At 40.5% G+C, this 20464-nt stretch overlaps 1 protein-coding gene across 2 annotated transcripts in view; it reads right to left on the bottom strand.

The window, feature by feature from the left end:
• Positions 1 to 20051, bottom strand: part of LOC306767662 (pleckstrin homology domain-containing family G member 1) — a 41619-nt gene extending 21568 nt beyond the window's left edge. The window contains exons 1-2 of one of the 2 annotated variants that reach the window (XM_079255741.1): positions 19993 to 20051; positions 1209 to 1759 (exon numbers count right to left, since the gene is read on the bottom strand). In XM_079255741.1, coding sequence (XP_079111867.1) covers positions 1209 to 1610 — 402 coding nt within the window. In that variant the 5' untranslated portion in view covers positions 1611 to 1759; positions 19993 to 20051. Of the gene's footprint in view, positions 1 to 1208; positions 1760 to 10569; positions 10633 to 19992 lie in introns of those variants that run through there. The other variant, XM_079255740.1, reaches the window with a different exon arrangement.
• Positions 20052 to 20464: the final 413 nt, after the last annotated feature.

Raw genomic sequence — 20464 nt, 5'->3', positions numbered from 1 at the left:
AATGCTACTTTTAAAATTCACATTTTAAAACCAAGCAACATCAATAAAAAACATAAGAAAATTTAGCAAAGGAAAAGCAAAGCTTTAGCTACATAAAAACAACTGTGGGATGTACAAGTAGGATGCATGTTCAGTGCATTTCAGCATAACTAACAGAAAAGAAAATGGAAGGCAAAGACTGAGAGCTTTAAGGCAAACCACTACACCCAGTTCTTCACAAAGCCACTCAAGTACTAACTGCAGGCAATGTGTATCTTTGTAGTTCAAAGCCACCATCACAACCAGTGCATTTACTTTTGTGTATATGTGCATGCGCGCAGCATGTGTATACCTGTGCATGTGGCACAAAGGCATCGGTGTCATGTAACTTGACCAAATCCCGCCTTTAAGTGCAGGTGACCTTATTGTATTCAGGTTTCCAGTGGGCCACAAGCAGTTTACGTCACATGTGACAGGGAAAACCAAAGAAACCCCCCCCCCCCAAACTCAACAGTCTGCTGTGGGCGGTTGTTTTAGGCTGGTTTTGTCCCTGAAAAGACCAAGATCAGGCAGCAGTTGGGTTGACTCATCGTAATGAGGGTCTGGGGTCAGCTTGGAATCGATTTGTTGTCATTTTTTATCCACCCTCTTTGAATTTTCAAAGCTACATAATTCTTTCTTAGCTTCTACTTAATTTTACTGACCTATATTTTTTACTTTTCAACAACTCCACATGATTGTCAGAGCTCCAACAAAAATATTAGGTTTGCTTAGTACAGAACACATAATGACACATTGATATTTCATATAGTGGCATACCCTCCACTGTTACGAGCTTCTGTGTCAATAAATTGTTTAGAATGATGGAATTACTGTCACACAACTCTGCATAAAGGGCCTGCATTCATATTATATCAGTGTAGCATCAATTTTTTACATTTTCTGTCAATGTCACCCAAAATTTGAATATCCCTAACTTTTTGTGAGTAATATATGTAAGCTATTTGTGAACGTGTGTTGGGGAGTTTACTTTTGACGGTACATTTTGCTGTTGACCTCAAGGTTGGGGTGTGCAGGGCATGCACTTCTTCATGTCGTTACGCTGTATTTGATGTTCTGCCAAATGTGCTAATGTGTCTCTGACGTCCTGCTGATACATCCGTTATTAATTTCCTTCAAGTGTTGTTCTCAGTCACACAGTTATATAATTTGGGTTTCTTGTTCCTTACCTCTACAATGCTGCGCAGGTCCTGCACGTAGGTTCTCTCTGTGTCCAGTATCTCCTGCACCACCCTGTCCACGTACGTCCTGGGTCCCTGAACCTGGATCATCCTGTCTCCTCCCTCTGGGCTCAACTCAGGCTCTGAATGCTCTGTTGCAGTCTGTCTGCTCCCTTGTTTACCATCTCCATCCTTTCTGTCATCTTCCTCTCTGCATCCCAGCTGCCTGGCCGGGACCAACTCTAACCGAATTGCTCCGGAGTCGCGGTCCGAGGTGACAGGGTTACAGGGAGAGGCGGCGACAAGAGTGGAGCGGCTGCCCAGTGAGCAGTGACTGTCCCGGGAGGAGGCCGAGGAGGAGGTGGAGCTGTAGCTGATCGGCCTTTCTACGCTGTCAGGAGACGAGTCCATGCTGATGGCGGAGCAGTAGCGCGAGGAGGCGTGGCGGAAGGCTGGGTTGCGAAGGCAGCGAGCTGGGATGTCGACGGAGCTCAGGGCTGAGCCAGAGTCCGGGACTTCAGGAAGAGGAGGCAGAGCATCAGGCAGGTAGCTGTAATCGTCTAGAGAGAATAAAAGAAAAAGCGATTCATATTTATTCTTTTTAGCTAAAAACTAGCAGTCACATCTTAAACGTGCTCCTTCTTTCCTCAAGTTACTCGTTTTAAATGTCTCTGTGAAAAGATAAAAGACATAAAAAACATATTCCACCTTCCATATTGAGTGTTGATTACAATGAATGTCTAGCTTGAACAGCAACAGCCGATAGTCTGACAAACAAAGACTCTTCGTGGCTAAGAGTTAGGGTTAGTGTCAAAAGATGTACAACCCAAGATTGAGTTGTAAGAACCACTTGACCCATTTCTTGAGGGATAAAATAGTTAAAAACCTAGGATTTTAAAAATAATTAACTTGGGATTGAGTTTGGCAAAAAGTCATAAAATTGTCCATCACAAATCAGGTCCAACTCTGAGCACAACTGGCTTTTTTATATGTTTTCGCTTTGAACAACTCTGTTTTATTCTGTCAAAAAGAGAAACTAGTGATTGAAGCCACAAATCACTTACAAAATGTTGACCAAGATAATAAATAAGGTGATAAATTGGGTTATTGTCTCATCTTCTACACAACTGAACTACTTTTTGTGCTCACTGGCTGTTAGTGACATTTACAGTTGCTTCATTTTGGTAGACAACATCTAGTCATGTGTTCAAACCTGGCCTGGGCTTGTCTGGATTTTCTTTCCCCCATAGACATCTTAGTTTGCTCTAAAATGAACTAAATTCATTCTGGCATATTACATTATGTAGGTTTGAAAAACAAATCCAACAAAAACATTGGTTTGTTTTGTAAATGCAGCCTGGCATTTGTCAAAATGGTTTGTTCAAACATCCTCAATTTTGGAGTGTTTGAACAAAGAAAAAAAACTTTGATAAGGGAAATGATAAGAAACATACCACTGCAACGGTTGTACAACGAGAAATGGGTAAGTTTATTAAATATGTAATTTGCCTTCTATAAAGTTCTAACATACAAATGTTATATTGACGCAAAGAAAGTCTTGTACAGAAATGCTAAAAAAAAAAATTCAAATTAAAGTCAGTAAAATCAGTAAAAAGACTCCCTGTTTGTGACTGCAAACACTTACAATACCACTTCTTATATCCTTACAGTGTCCATCTGTTTGGCATCCCAATTCCTGACATTCCTGCTGACCAATGTATAACTGACCACCCCCCATATGAAGAACACACTCAGATTTGTCCTCACTTCCTCTCCCAGGGTCTTCCTCACAAAAGGCATTCCCTCAAATTTGAAAAGAAGCCTAAAAAAAAATCATTTAAATTTTTTATTGCGCAAATGATAATCTGTGCTTGTGTGGTGGCAGTTCTGCATTAGTGCAAAGAGATTGACTTAAATTACATGTGCAACAACGTCATACTGAGCAAACTCCAGTCTGAGCAATGAATGAAAGCCTTATTTCTGTGAAAAGTTCATTTATGTGCACCGAAACGAGTCTCTTTCTGGCATCCAGGCTCTGCCAAACAGTCTCAGAACCTTGTTTATGTGTAGAAAATCCGTTAAGTTATGATTACCCGCCTCTAAGGTCTTGCAGTTAAGACCGGCTGAAGTAAAAACCACACAAGCAGCGAACCAAACAGAAACCTCCCAAGGTTTCCTCAGCATTTTCCAAGGTCTGCTTCGCAGAAAGGCTTTAATGGAAAACAACAGAAAAAAACAAAACAGAGTGATGAAGCAAGTGAAGAACAACATAAGAAAGCCTCATTTCAGCTCAGATGGCGTCTGAAATCAGTCTTTACAATAAAAACCAGTCGCACCGGTTAACCGGCAGCTGCCAAGTTGTGGCATCACGGATAGTCGGTGCCCTATAGACTCTTTCACTGCCAGCAGCAGCACCAGCTTTCTCTAAACCTCTCTCACTTCAAAGCATCAGAGGTTACAGGTTCAGGTTAAAAAACATGAAACGTGAAACTGAGAACAACCTGAAAAGAATCCAGGTATTATCCACTCTCTTCCCTTTTAAACAGGCACCTTGGAGGTCTTTTTGCTATGACAACGTCTCTTTTGAGAGCTGGCACACCAGTAAGACTGGTCTGTGATAAGAGGATCACAGGTTGAATTCTGGCAACTGTCACTGCACCGATACCTAAATGCACAAACTGTGCCTGTGTCTCACTTCAAGTCCAGATTTGGCAACCTCCTGGGAACAAAAGAATAACATGAAAACATCCATGGTCTTTGTTTTCTTACGTAATGTGAAACAATTTAAACAAAAATGTTTAAATGGTCACTAGCTGGTTTTCTCTTCACTGCTGGAATGATTGCAACATGTAATTGTTTATTGAGGCTTTTTGGATCAAAACAGCTGCTTCCTGAGTTTCAAAACAGCTGAAAACAACGGAACATGCAGGTCAGGAGCTCAGAAATGAATGTCAAGTTAAAGGAGCAGCAAAGTTTGGCCATATATCTGTCTGCTTTCACACAATACAATTATTTAAATCAAATTTTTATTTGAATTTATCCACTTTTAGAGCTTTAAGTCTCAAATCAGCTAAAACAATGCATTAGCCATCACCCCTCTTGTTGAATCAAATTTCACTTAATGTTTGCAAGAGGAATGTAAAAAGGAGCCAAATCCCTGCTGCACTGCTCCTCATCAGGAAAGTTGAGTGTTTTGAAACCACATCTCAAAAAGTATAAAGAAGAAATGTATCACATCTTTCTCTGGTTTGAATTTTGCTTTGCGGATGCCAAGAAAAGCAGGAAGAAAGCGAAGCATCCAAAAACTGAAGAGGTATGAAAGTGAATTTTCCTCAGACGATGTTTTTAACCAATTACACGTGTCTGTTCATTTTAATGTGTGCACTGACCCAGAATTTTCTACACTTAAAGATCAAAAACGAGAAAGAATCTGCTGAGCAAAAACAGTACACAACCACACATGAGCAGGCAAGCTGCTCTCAAGTGCACCATGGACAAAAACCTCCGTTACTTTACACACCTTGACCGTAACACCTAACTGACCATTTTCTGTGCCCTTCGACAAATCTTCCTTATCACAATAGTTAACTGTGTGTGTGCATATTTCACACAAAATGCATTATGTTTATCACTCAAAAGATAAGACTGGCCAAGCTAATTACTTAATGGTCCTCACACCAGGTACTGCAGTGAGATAGAGGCAGGCAGAGAGCACACATGTGCAATGTACACACACACACACACACACACACACACACACACACACACACACACACACACACACACACACACACACACACACACACACACACACACACACACACACACACACACACACACACACACACACACACACACAAACATATAAGAGGAGCAAACATAAAATCCAAACATCACAGAGAGATTACCCCATCTTGTGTTTACCCAGCCTCTCCTTCCCACCTTCCAGCTTCATGTTTGGGGCACACCCTGTCCGTTTCCTGGGTGAAATGCCTGTTTTTTCACCCCTCTCTGTGTCTTTCATTCACTCACTCACACACACTCACACACACACACACACACACACACACACCAGCACCCCTTCCTCAACACACACATATACTCGCACATGGAGAGAGCAGAGATGACCAAGCTTTAGTTACCCCCTGTCCAGATTATGTTCAACTTGATCCGTGTAAATGATCTCTAATTATGGTCCTAAGCATGCAGGCTAGGATGCTTCTCCTGTGTGTGTGCGTGTGTGTGTGTGTGTGTGTGTGTTTGTGAGTGTGTGTGAATGCCTGCGTTTGTCTGTGCGTGCACACGTGAGGATTAGGATAGTGTGTGAGGGCTGAGTTTCCTGCCAGAGGAGGGAGAGTGAATACAGCGAGTGTCTGTGCAACATGGCCTAAATCTCTGGCTTTCATTGAACTTGAACAAAGAAGCAGGGATTTAATATGTTCAACATCAGGCTCAGCTGGAAGGCAAACAGCAGCAATCCACAAGAAGCAAGACTGAAAACTGGACAAAAAAAACAAACACCCTGTACAAATCATCCAATCAGACGGGATTATCCGAAAGTCTTTTAATAAAAACATCAAATGAAACGTTTGTTACTGGAATTACAGCAGACTGCATGACTATGTAAGAAAGTATGAAATATGTTATAACAATCTATTACTCTGACCCACGCTGTGTGTTGTCCACACAGCTCGCACTATAATAACACACACCTAGCAGCAACAGAAGCTGATCTTCCTACACTGATGAGTCTTGCTTCGAGTCCAGCCAGGTTTAATGACTCATGCTAAACGCAACTGGTGCACTTCAGCCACACACTTTATGGACACCTGAAGTGCTCTTTGTTGTGGAGTGGTCAGCAAACAGCTGTGAGCATTGCTGCCTCTTTACAGCTCTGACGAGCCTTACAGGTAGCTCTAACAGCCCTGAGAGTGCTTCGTAATGGACATGTGAACATCTTATGTAGCCATTCGAGCTATAAAACAGACCATCCTGTTCGAACGTGACGTCATGCGCAGATGTTTCACACAGAGCAACTACAAAAACTATTTCTCAGTGTGTATTTTAAGTCAAGTGGTTTCCCTAATTGCCGGGTTTGAGTAGGAGTATTTAACTTACAATGTGTAGCATGGAGGTTCAGCAATGAAGCAACGACACAAGTTCCAGGGAGTATCCTTTGGGTGAAGACGTCCTGGACTACCAAAGAGGGAATTTTATTTTGGAAAGGAAGAAACTTAGGAAAACACAAACTGGGTTTGGGTAGAGGCTTATTCCAGATATGAAAATAAACACAAGACACATCTGTAGGAGAGGCAGAGGTGCTGTGAATTAGGGAAAAAGGGCCAGTCGAATTTTAATATGTTCTCACCAATTCATTAGTATTTAGAACTAGTATTTAGAGTTTGCGTGGAAAGTCAAGGTGATACGCATTGGGCTAAATGGAAGTATTCAAACATCTAGCAGCATTTAATAAATGATGATGGGTCCAACCAAGTTTGTTCAAACAAACTTCTAAAAGTCAATAAAATTCAACTATTTTAGCAGTATTTATGGAAAAAATCTCTGTTTGAGATGAAACCCAACATTTACAGGATTTATTTCCTGCCATTAAAAAAAAGAAAAACTTCCTGATGAAAAAGTAGAGTTTGACCAATCACAGGCCTTCCAGAGGGAGCAATCATATGTGGTCATTCAGTAGATAAAGATACTTGTGCATGCCTCTTGAGACCATGGAAATAGTGAAAAACTGAAATATTCAGTGGAATAGCAATGACTGCCAACCCTAGAAGACAAGCTTAAAGACACTGACAGCAGAGGACAGAAAACCGGCCAAATATTTGGGAGAGGACAATGTTGTATTTAGCTATAAGCTGGATTTCTCCCAGAAAAAAAGGGGTGCCATTCAGCTATGTGAAACATGGGACACCTTACAAAACCCTCAACCTTGGGCAGGTGCCTGCAGACAAGACTATTGAGTTGCACGAACCTGCAGACTCCCAGGATTGTCTGGTGGATAAAAAGTGAGGAAAGTGAGGGGACATTTGTACACAACTGCTTTAATTTTTTTTCTTGGAAAACATAAAAATATAACTTGATTAAATAAATCACTTCACTGTAAAAATCTACAAGGAGCCAATGTGTACAAAAGAAACTTTTTTGTTGTCCAACCGTGTGAGTCACCATAACGTACAGATCAAAATCAATGTAAAGAGAACTGCAGCACATCAACAAGCTGAAACATGGCCCCCTTTCCTCCAATTCTGACTCCTTCCATCATTTCCCCCGTTTTCCACTCATTCTCTCTTGCTTCCCATGGCTCACTCACTCCTTCATTATTGTCAATTACACACGATTCCAGCTGTCATCTCATTTCCGACCATTTTCTTTCTCCTTTCCTGTCATTCTTCTCTCCCGTATTTCACATTGAAACTTAAAATCCCTTTTGGCATGTTGTAAAATAACTTCATCAACGTTTCAACATGAGCTCCACAGGACATTCCCATAATCAATGCCTCTGCCTGTGAAATACCCATTGATCAGTCTATATGCATCATAAGGCTGGCTAATTTTGTATTGATTATAACGGGGTTGCCTGTTGAAATCAGTCTGCAACTGTTCTCCATCAACTAACTTCTTTGAAAGAATAATTGATTTAATCTCAGTCCAAACATTAAAAGATTAAAGGAACTGAAACATTCAACTAAAGAGGAGAAAAATTTGGTTGAAAAGAAGAAGATTGAGAGCAGCCAGGACGTTGCCACACACTTCACACAGCTCATGCACCCTTAAATCAGAGATGTTTGTCTGTGTGTGTTCTTGTTTATACTGCAGCAGGCCTACCAGATGGCAACTGGACTGGAGGCCATGCAGCCCATGCTGCATGCTTCCTGCCAACTGTACACCAAAGAGCTTGGAAATGTAACTGAATCCAGAGGACGTTTGATGTGAGCGACTGAGATAGAAAGCAGCGCACTCGGTGAATCGCAACCCAGTTGTCTTTGTCTTCACTTTGGCAGCGTCTTGAAGCAAAAGGGACATGAGTGACTGCGAGAGAGAGTGAGGAATGAGGAGATGTCCCAGAGGAATGAAAGTAGGAAGAAAAGATGAGAAGGAAAGCCAAAGGTCAAACACCACCCACTCCCTTGTTTTTTCCATTTCTCACTCACTCCGTCTCATTGTGAATTCTACCTTTTGTGCTGCTTCAACTCTTAAAAATGTTTGTCTCAAACCAATCTGGAGCAGTTTTTCCTGCAAATTATGCCAAAGAAAATACCATTTTACTGTCTCTACTTGGCCACTTCCATCGCATCTGCTTAAGGTTGCTCCTCATTACTGATAAAGATAAAAGCTTGATCTTTACTGACGCTAAAGACCTTAAAGTGTCACTCTGGATTTCACACTGCAGCTAAAATAAATGTAGGCAGCAGAAGCAGAAGGAGAGAGGGGGCAGAGGTTGGAGACACAGAAAGGGGCAAAGGATAGGATTGGAGACACAGGGCGTGGTTTCTTCTGAACTTACCACCCGACCAACAAAGAGCTGCGCCGGCCGGGTAATGTGTTCTAATGCAGATGTTTCAGCGGATGGATGGGGTGAAAACAGCAGAAGGTAGAAGAAGAAACAGCCATGCCCACTTAAATATGTTGGCATAAAGCAAACAACACTTGTTCAAACAACGACCTAATGGGATTTTAAAGGTCTCAACGTGCTTCATGGCTGGTAAAAACTGATGTTTAAACTTTATGTATGACTTAACAGACTCTTGGGCTTTCATGGCCTCACAAACCCTGGCTAAAGTAAACACACACACACAGCTGGTAGGCTAATTAACAACAAATGACTTCTTTTACACAATAAAACCTCTGAAAAGATTCGACAGCCACCACATGGGAATGTATTTTTATAACACAGGCACAGGTTAACGCCTCTTATCTACGAGTTATATTTATGAGAGTTTAGGCAACATGTTTGTTACCGACGCTGTGGACATCAGTGAGGAATGTGCAGTGTAGCTTTAGTTGACAGCACCGGTGCGTAGCTGTGGGAAAAGCATCCAGCCGCAAGCCATCCCTATTTTCAGACACACACAGTCTCACACCCACCTTTGGGACACCCATGCGACCCTTGCTACACACACCCTTACGCTCCCTCTGAGTGTGACACGCTAGCCTCATTTTCTGACCTGATTGGATTCCAGCACTGCAAGAGGAAGAAAAACTGTGTCCAACTCTCACTTTCTGCAAACAATGTCTACCCTACATCTCTTGTAGATGGACATGTATGTGGACATTTAAGGAGAAATTAAAAATACAATCCCCCCCACCTCGACTGGTCTTAATAAGCTTGCTCCAGATTCCCATTCACACAGCCGTTGGTGGGCTGGGGTTCCCTGCACTTATGTGTTCAGGATGGGTGTCCAATGCCCTCCCCTCCCAGAGGACTGGACGAGCTGGGTGGGAGGAGGACGGAGAAGTCCATTGTCTCCTGCACCTCTGAACCAAAGAGTTTGCGGTAAAAAGTAATTATTCCCCCTCCTCTCTTCTCTGTCCTGCTCCATTTGCAGCCCCCCCTCCCCTCCTCCTTCTTTCCTCCCAGCTGCTGCCCTCAAGGCTCTAATTTGGGTCACAGGCTGCAGAATGGCATCTCAACACTTAGTCAACCCAACAACTAGCAACAGGAAACTGATACATGTGTGGACTTTATAAAAATGTGAAGCATAAGAAAACAAAAAAAGAAGTTTGAGGCCATTAACTTTACTAAAAACAAGAAAAATTAGTCGTCGTAGCTTGAATCAGACCCATCAAGACCATAAGAAATAATAACCCCAGAGGTTGTGAGCAACATCAGCTCAACATCAGCAAAAATTTAACTGCGAGAAAGCAAACATGCAACAGTCAACAACAGGGGTGAGAAAACAAGCCAGACGCTGTTCATCTGGCAACTCTGACCGGAGCTAAACCCTGCAAAGGTACTTCACACAGTGCTGTCAGCGGAGGAAAAATATCACACACACCACACAAAAGAGGCAACAAGATAAACAGCCAAACCATCAGAGAGTCGCAGGCAGATCTGGTGTTTGCAGGGAGATGTCTGATGTTTGACTGGTGGCCACTTGAAAGATGAGACGGTTACACTTTTTTCTTCCCCTAACAGAAACTTAACTCATGTAATATTAGTAATGATGGCTTAAACCTATAAGTGCTCCACCGACAAGCAACAGTATAACACACAGTATAATCACAGTATAATCTTGTCCTACTTCATGAAGACATCATTTCTCCTGGAAGAAAAACTGGCTTCTTTAATTTGGACTTTCGGGGAAATACTTAATAATTCAAAGAGAAAAACTAAATTAAAACAGTCTATGCTTACCAGTTGGCATTGTGGCTTGACCCCCCCTTCAACAAAAATGAAGACAGAAGAGTTTTAAGTGACAACAAGCAGCTTCAAATGGAAACTGAGCTTCAAGAGAAGGCTGCATTTCCAGGGTATTCCAAAAAGTATTCCTGGTAAAAAGCCTGGAAAAAAAAAAAGTCTTCAAATTTCCTCAATTCTCATTGTGATTCCTTTCTCTTGTGAGTTAATGTGCAGTCCGCTGCTCCACAACACACAGGAGCGCACACCAAGGCTGTGCTTTCTCCTGAACACACTCCTCTAGGTTTTTTCTTTCTCTCCCTTCAGTTTGCCGAAAATCTCCTGTCTGCTTCTCTTTCTGAAAGCTTCTCTCCCTCCCTCCCTGCTACATCCACTGTGTGCATGTGTGTGTTTAGAAGTGTTCATGTGTGTTTGCACGAGTGTGTGTGTGTGTGTGTGTATCAAAGTGAATGGCCTATGCTCTGTCCTGCTCCCTCCCTGCTGGGTATTCCCCTCCCCCTGACTCCTCCTCCCACTCTCCCGAAGCAAATTACAAGGAGCCGGGAGTTCCACAGCAAGTACCTCTGTTCTTCTTTCCTCTTTCTTTTCTGTCTTTTATCTTTTTCCTGCTTTTTCTTGTACTCTTGTACCCCCTTAAATATATAAATATATAAATAAAACTTTTCGATATCTCCTGAATATTTCAGGCTTTTTGTGTGGGTGCGTCTCATGCATGCTCTGCGGGCAGCTGAACTGCTGCTGTTAGCGCACAGCTCCAGAGATCACACACAGACGCACACTTTACAAGAATGAGAGGGGGGTTATGGGTGATCAATAGGCTGCGAGCCGACGCAGACAAAAAGCTCCTCATCCACTGCGAGACACTGCATCACTCATTGTGTTACAGATTAAAGAAAGGCTGGACAGACTGGGCACAAAACATACCACAAGTGGAAGAATGTGAGAATATGATGCTGGAGAAAAATATATGAATTGCACTCTTAGAAAGTAGTTCCCAAACTTTTGGTTTAGCAGTAACTTAGAAGATAGCAATGCAAGCTTATGTGTTTTAGTATTTACATTTATGTGACAACCAAGTTTCAACATTTAGACCAATCCCCAAATTTAAGGGAATACATCTTGAACAAAATGAGCTAAACTACACCAAGTTCAATTCATTTGTCAATGTCAGTTCATGTTGGACAACAGACCTCTGCTCGCCACTCTTTCATTTGTGTCGAGTTTGACAGTAACATTTTCCCAGAAAGCCTGCATAACAAATAAGAGGTTTTGTGCTTTTAGGATTTGCACAGGCTCTAAAAGGCAAAATGTTTTGCTCATATCTGTTATAGTTTTCTGGGAGATTGACTCACGCAAAGGTTAAAGTCTGCTTTACTGTTTTGATAATATCATTATTCTTTCAAAGCCATCCTTTCTAAGCATGCTGATTTTATACAGCAGTTTTAAATCATTGGAATATCCTTTTCATGCAGAGTAAAAACAAACTGCTTGTGAGGAACTCTGAATTAAAAGACAGTCTGAATTTAGTTATGGATGAGACATATTAGTTACGGGACTAAAAGTGAAATTATAGAGTGTTTCAATATCATATCCCAACCCTACCACAGTTATGCAATTTTCAATAAATGCAATCATGAAAGAGTAAAGGACAAAAAAGAGAAGCAATTTCCAGTCCTTGCAAAAATAAATTTGGCAGTAGATTAGTGGCACTTTGACTTGCAGTCTCCAGTAAACAGGTGTTATAACATTTGCTAGAGAGGTGCCAATTCTCACACTCTCCCTTCGAGAGACAGTTTTCTCATTATGGACACTCTTTCAGCAGGACTTTTTCTTCTATTTACTGTGCATTACTAACTACAAATAACTTCATAACTGATGCACAAACACAAAGATTTGTTTGCAGTTTATCCTCTGGTCTTGTCTGTTGTCTATTGTGGTGCTTTCTTTTGGATCTGTGTGTGTTTTTTTTCCCCCCAAAAATTGTTGAAATGTTAAAGCTCAAATGCAAACAAATCCCTAACATATACCATCTGTGTAAAAATACACAAAGCACTCATAATTCATGACCTGCCATGTGTCCCGTCAGGTTGACGCATGTGAGACAATGAACCCTCAATCTCACGGACTAAAGTAAATGTGTCAACTATTTGTTGTCCCTTTTTAAAGACAAGAACTGGTCCCAGCAGCATGGGGTCCCACCTAACACCCCCTTTTCTCTTAGCCATGCAATAATAGAGACCCCCTGGACTATCCACACAAACACACACAAATAGAACAGAGCCCAAGAAACACGACCCCCCTCTCTAATGGTCTGAGGGTCCACTGACCCACGAAGGCCTCTAAACCTCCACTCTGAATCCAAACTGTTCACCTGCCACTCCCCCCTCTGCCACCTTCCACCTCCAACTCACACACACACACACACACACACACACACACACACACACACACACACACACACACACACACACACACACACACACACACACACACACACACACACACGCAGGGAGACACTCCATAATGAGCACCTCCAATTTGGCAAACATGCAGAGGGAGCTTCTAAACGCCTCAGCTCAGCCAAGCACGAGCTGTTGATGACATAAACCTATATCGGCTGACTGTCTTATCTGATGCCCCCCGTTTGCCCCCACAGCCTCAACTCCACTCAGGACCACAAGAGAAATAATACAGCGCCTCTTGTCCTCCTGGGAGTGGCTGTCTAAGCTGCAATACATGCAGATGGTGATATGAAAGAAGGGTTAAAAGGGAAGATAGAATGACTGCAAATGCTTATAAAAAGAATGTAAGAAAAATGACCCATTTGTTTGATGTCTTGTTTTCAGAATTTCACACAGTGAAACCTGGAACATTCAAAAAGCTATAGGATTGTAAGAACAGATAAAACAAGAAATGCTGCCCATTTGGCCAGTTAAATGTTAAATAGCCAGTTAAATAGCATCGTGCAGATTTTACGTCAATCACAAAGGTTTGTCACTTAAACGGCAATGTCTTCCCTTGTGTAATATTTTACATAACTGTGAAGCTGTTTGTTAGGTTTTACCATGGAAGATAACTTTGTTTGTACCCTGAAGCATTTTTTAAATACACTGGTGCCTTTTTTTTCAAATTAAATAAAAGTATATGTATTATGTCTTTCTAATAGTCACGGAGATCTTCACTGGAAGCAGAAGACACAGCTTATAATTTTTAAATGATGTCAGAATCAGATTCTGACATCATTTATACGTAGACGCCGCATTGAGCGCAGGAGATTGAACCAGCGTTGCCGCCATATTGGATGGGTCTCAGCTTTCGAGTCCTGCTGCAGAGTCAACGTAGTTTCCCCACATAACTGTTTTATGTGGAACAACGCGTATATATTACAGACAAACTAATCACTTTTCTACATAATTTGTTTATAAATAACACAGTGAATAATCTACTAAATGCAAAGAGTAAATTTTACTCCAATGAGGAGTTTATGGAAAAATATGATATTGACGCTTCACAAAGAGAGTTTTACATGGTAGCATAATTATCTCCATCAAGGAGGTTATTTTCTTATCGGCTTTATCTGTCTGTCTGTTTGTGTTCAAGATAACTTAAAAAGTTATGGACGGATTTTAATGAAATTTTCAGAACTTGTTGGAAATGTGAAATGGAAGAGCTGACTTAATTTTGGTGGTGATCCGGATCACCATTTAGATTTAGGAACTTTTTATGCCTTGGTGGAGGTTTGCGCTCTCCAAGTGTTTTTCTAGGTAACTTTTGAATTGCAAAATTTTGATACAATACTTTATTTTCAGACTTTGCACAACTGTATCTCTATATTGATAAATTAATAAATGTAAAAAAGAAAGAGACAACAGTCAAGAGAATGAGAATGCCAGCAACTATTCCTGTATTTTGTTCAGCATTTGGTTGCAATAACCGGCGAAACATTGAAAGCAGATCGTGTGGAATTACATTTCACAAGGTTGAATAATAATTTGTTACTTGACCAAATAAAAATAGATAAATCCAAATCCATCCACAAACAGTTATACATGTTAGTATCAAATTCATTTATACTTTTATTTATATTGTAGCTACTCTGTCAAATAGCATTATAAAAAATATTTTAGCATGTTAATTTTTAATGTTTGACAGTGACCCATATAATAATATCTCTGCCCTTTGTAACAAACCAAACTGTGGTAAAAATCTGGTAAAAATTGGTGAAGTTATTGTTGTGCTTGGGACTACACCTTACAAATAAATGCATTGGAGGTGCATGGGAGACCCACCCAAGATGGCGGTGCAATGAGATGTCAGCTCGTACAGACAGCGCGTGTCTATGTGGTATCTATGTATAGCCTATATGATGTCTATGACTGTTGTAGTGGTCACCATGACAACAGTGAAGCATTTATCCGAGCGGTGGTGATGGAGTAAGAAAGAGGCAGGAAAAGGAGAAAGAAAACGCTTATTGTCAATAAACTGATCCTTTCCTGTAATTCTTTGGTAATGCAAACACTGGAGGCGGCCACAGGGTTCAAACACTCTTTTCAACCTTTTCTTGTTCTTGCACACATACACAACAGTTTGTAAAATTACTGTTAATTCTTAACTTAAAAAAAGGGGGACTTGCAAATGTTATCGACGGCTGAACCATTTCAGCATGTCCAGAACAGAGTCGAGCTGGAGAGAGGAGGAGAACTAATTAAATGGATATTATTGCAGCAGGGAGTATGTGTGAGTGTGTGTGAAATAAAGTTTGATCTTCAGCTCATACAGCCTGACAGCTTCTTCATTTTCTCAGCTGTCTGCAGTTTAAAGGGAAGACGGAGCGTTTCTGTGGCAACATGGAGAAGCGAACAGAGAACACGGAGAGAGATACAGCTCCAGTGTGAGGGAAACTGTGACTAATGACAGAAGTTTGTGGGTGGAGGGCTCATTCATATACAGTTTCCCCCTCCCTGTGTGACCCTGTCTGTCTCTGTCACTACTGAGATGGATCATCTGCAGACACACACACACACTTACAGTCCTTCTTTCTCCTCAGATATTTTAAGTGTCACCAACACTTATGTCTTTTGTTCCCACTGCCTGAGGTCTTTTTTTCCCCAATTAACACATATTGTCATCCTCTTCTCTTTCTGAGTATTTTTAAAGCTAAAAATCATCCATCATCCTCTGACAAGCCACCATTCTGTAGCCAGCAAAGTAAACAAAAACATGATCCTTGTATTTTCAAACAATACAATGGTATTTTCACATTAGATGCTACACTTTCTTAAACAGCTAGTTATACATCACAGCTTTGGGTTCCTTTTTGATATCACAATGCCTGGCTAAGGTTTGGTTAGGCTATAAAAAGATTATGGTCTTGTAGATAAAATCTTACCCTGTCAAAGAAGTTGTCATAATAAATTAATTTTTAAAAAAGTGACTCGCGATTAAAAGAAAAACAGCAGTATCATGAGTTAAATTTCAATGTCTTCATCCATCCATCTGTCTGCTCACATTAGGCTGGGTTGTAGAGGTAACAGGTTAAGGAGGGAGACTGAGTCACCTGTCTCACTGATGACAATCTTCAGCTCTTCTTGGACAAAGTGTTCTTAGGCCAGAAGGATATATGTGATCCTTAATCTGTGTCCTCAGTCTGCTCAAGGACCTCCTCCCAGTAGACCCAGCAAACCTTCAAGAGCATGCAACCAGGATTCCTCTTGATCAGATGCCAGGATCACCTTAACTGGCTCCTTGTGACTCGGAGGCGTGGAGACTTTAAGCCAGGTTCCATCGCTCCACCTGTGATCAGCCACTTTCCAAAGACAGTCCATGTCAGCAGTTTGTTTTTGCAATCTCATTCTTTCAGTAACGAAATGTTTACGTGAGGGCTGGAATACAAATAGACTGGTAAATCAAAGGCTTTGCCTTTCAATCGAGCAAAATAGACAGTTAGCCTCGTAAAAACACGGCTAAGAATATAGTAAGCTTGTAAATTTGCAGGTGCTATCTTATGTTATAAAAATGAAAAAAGAAAAAAAAAAAAAGGGTGAAAGAAGCAGCTGGTCTATACATGCTGCTATCGTTCAGGTAAACTGCCATAGATTACCTGTTTTTTTTTGGGTAGTTGACAACATATTTTTCTTGTGACAAACTCAGAATACATACTCATTACCTCACACAGACTTTGAAACAAGCTTAATAATAATAAACAGTTGGAAGGATTTATTGATTCATTTCCTACGACATGTTGACATGAGTTAGCACCTCAGTGGTGCACACTTTACCACACTTCCTCACTGGTTTCAATTCAGTCAATATTAATTAACTTGACTTAAAAGTTAAAAGCGAACATTCAACATCTTGCAACATTCATCCAGTTTTAGCCTGTTTTTAAAGGGTGCAGCAGTGACCAAGAATCCTCTGGTGACTGCACAACATTAGATGTACATTATTTAATCATGGAGGATAAACCTGAAATATTCCTGAAAGTCAGTACAATGGAAACAAACACTCAAGGTTAATTGCTTGTGAGGTCACCTGGTCCTCCACTGACCAAGCCGGACATCACGCTAACTGCTTGTAGGCGAACCGCAGAGATTCAAACCAATCAGCACCTGAAGATAAACTAAGCTGTGCAATTTGGTGTGATGACAGTTCAAAACAGTGATACAACTGTTTAATGCTCCTGCAGCATTTTTCTCAACATCTTTGTTGTTTTCAAACAGTTATTTCAGATATAGAACATATTTCTTTGAAATAGGAGCAATAAATAAATATCTACAATAAAATTTAGTTTGTGTACTTTATTAATAGACTGACTTGTGGATTCATTAATTTACTTAAACTTTTGTTTTTGAGTGTTTTCAGTTATTTTTTTCTCACTAATTATGGGTGTTTCTGCTTACTTCCAGGAATTTCTACATGTACAATCACCACCGCAATCTGAATTTAGCATCAATAGCCCATTTCGACCAAAGTTTTGACAGTTTCTGATGAACACTCCTCAGGTGGTTCTGTGCAACATGTGTCATGCATGTCAAGTTATATAACAACACCTGATGGAAAAAACTGTTCATGTACCGAGAACCTGTAGCAACAAAGCCTGTCTGTTTTGCCGATCATGAGACTATAAAAAAATCAGCTGATTCATGTCTAAAAGCAAACAAGATATCCATTACAGGGGAAAGTGAAATCTATATTCCTGATTAGCTTTACCGAAATAACAAATTTCATAATTCTCAGAATTATGAGGTCTACAGATTCATGGATGAGGTTTCCTGATCAGCAGTGCACTTGTAAAACCAGGACAAAACCAACTCTTACAGGCTGAAGAGCTGACTAAAGGACCAGTTAGAGCTTATGTAAGAGCAAAAATCTCAGAACTTGCTAGAGATGCTGGAGATTGTTTGTTATTTCTTTCCTAGAGACTAAGAAAAAAATAAAAAAGGAAGTGTCTTTACCCTGTCAGCAGACTAAACAACAGCAATGAAAAAATAGCCGGAGCTGCTACATCATCATCATCATCAACAACAACAACAACAACAACAACAACATCAACAACAACAACAACATCATCATGAACGATGTCAGCTGAAGCTAATGACAGAACAGGGAGGTACCATGGCTAAAGCAGAACCCGAGAAAATAATTCATAATTTCAGATAATGGCAGCCTGCAGCAAGACGGCGTCAACGGAGGCAGATAAATAACCAAAAACAGAAACAAAACAAAAAAAAAAAAACAACCATAGGGAGAAGAACACATAAAATAGTGAAATTTGATTTCCTGTAAAGATATCATTCAGTGTAATTCAATTAAGCCTTATTTTACAGCACCATTTCAAAACAATGTTATCTCAGGGCACTTTACAGACACATCAATTCAAGCCAATTTCTCATAAATATTCAAGGTAAACCACCATTATGTCTTCAAGAAATATTGTTCTATCTATCTATCTATCTCTATATTTATATATATATATATATATATATATATATATATATATATATATATATATATATATATATATATATATATATATATATATGCATACATACATAAATAAAAACACTGATATTACTGTTGTGTTTAGGGCTACAATATGCGTGAGCAATTATAGTTATTGTGTGTTTAGTGTTCACAATACAATATGTAACGGATATAGGGAGGAAGCTGTGTTTGCCCTTAGATTAAAATGCAGGACGGGGGTCTCACTCCAGGAAAGGAGAGTAGACAGAGGGACTTTTCCCCCCCATTAGACAAATCTCATGACGCATTGAAATAATATATACAGAACAAACAATGATATTCTGAATAACATGGCTTTGAAGCCAAAGGTATAGGTGGAAATGCTTTTATTCTTTATCACTTATTTCAACGTCCGATTTTAAACCACACATTAAACCAGAAAATGGATATAGGCACACCTCACATTAAAATCTCACATTTAACAGAGTGGTTGTAAAATAAAGTATATTCCAGAAAATTATATTTGACTTTAATTTTGACACAAATTAATCTGGAATATAGTGCAGCTGCCTCACAATGACCAAAAATATAAAATAAAACAAATGTCTTGATTTGGTTCATTTTGGTTCTTATGGTGAAAAAGTTTTCTAAGGCAACCAAAAGTTCAAAAGTATCTGTAGTCCTGTAATGAAAACACACACCCACCCACACACACACATAGCCAAGTTAAAGAAAACCAACCAGCACATAAAACATCATCAAGCTAAAAACACCAGTGTTATCCCATATCGTCTCTAAATCTGTGTCCCTCTGAAGCTGGGTGCTCCAGTTAGAACTCCTTAAATGAGGACACACCACAAAGGAGAACACATAAATCTGCACTCACACCCACCACACTGCAGGTAAGAATATGGTGTAATTGCATCAAAATTACACAAAAGGTGTAAGGGTTTCTGGTGTAAAGTGACAAATAAAACATCTGCAATAAAAACAGGACACATCTGTTAAAGCAGTGATGACTTTTCCACACTCCCAACTGCAATGAGCGTTCTTCCAAACCAGGTCAAGCTAGGATCTTTAAAAGTAATGATGATAAGGTCATCATTCACTCAGGAAGATGAAGGTGTAAGAATTGTCACAGTCACGTCCAGCACAGTTAGCCTCATGGCATAAAAAGGTGTGTATCAGCACCTTCCAAGCTTAAACTAACAGCAGCAGGCTGCCATACTGTCTAATTAAGCAAGAAGGCAAAGGTGCCATTCGAGTCACGGTAAATTGAAAGTTTGGTTTATGTAATTGCTACTCAGACTGGGTTTGGTAGAATCAGCTTCTGAAGACCTGATTTAATAAAGACTTGGATTCTTACAAAAGGGGGGAAAAACTGGAATGTTTGAGCCGATACAGAGATGCAGCCATGTAGCTGTAATTTGCTTCACACATAGAGAACGTATCACTCACCTCAGAGAGACCATTCCCACAATTAGCCTTTCCTCAGCTGTTCGTATCCCAGTATCCTGTCACAGGTTAGATCCATGTCCAAGCATTTAAAAAAAAAAAAAAGTTTAAGAACTGCTGAATGACTTTGGGACATAAGTGTGGCTGTTGTCAAGGCAGCCCAGTCCGTGGTCCACACCTCTGACCACTATGAGGTCAGTTCAGAGAAAAAGAGAGACACTGAGAGAAAGCAAGGGGGTAACAGATGGAAGCAAAATGCAACGGAACTGACTGCCCACTGGGAGGGGAGGGGGGAAAGACAGGGAGCGAAGCGCTCGAACATCCAAGCAACCCACTTCCTGACCAATTACTGCTGCAAGACTAGTCTCTCTCCCCCTTTTTGCAAACGGGCAGTCTCTCTCTTCTCCCTCACTTTGCTGTGTGGAATCGCCACAAGAGCTGGAGAGTTGCCAGCACTGCAGGCAACATAAGTGAC

Source organism: Telmatherina bonti, assembly GCF_933228915.1.
Source record: "Telmatherina bonti genome assembly, chromosome: 16".
NCBI classification, from domain to species: Eukaryota; Metazoa; Chordata; class Actinopteri; order Atheriniformes; family Telmatherinidae; genus Telmatherina; species Telmatherina bonti.
Note: the sequence above shows the minus strand (reverse complement) of the source record. Positions and strands in the feature narration are given on the sequence as shown.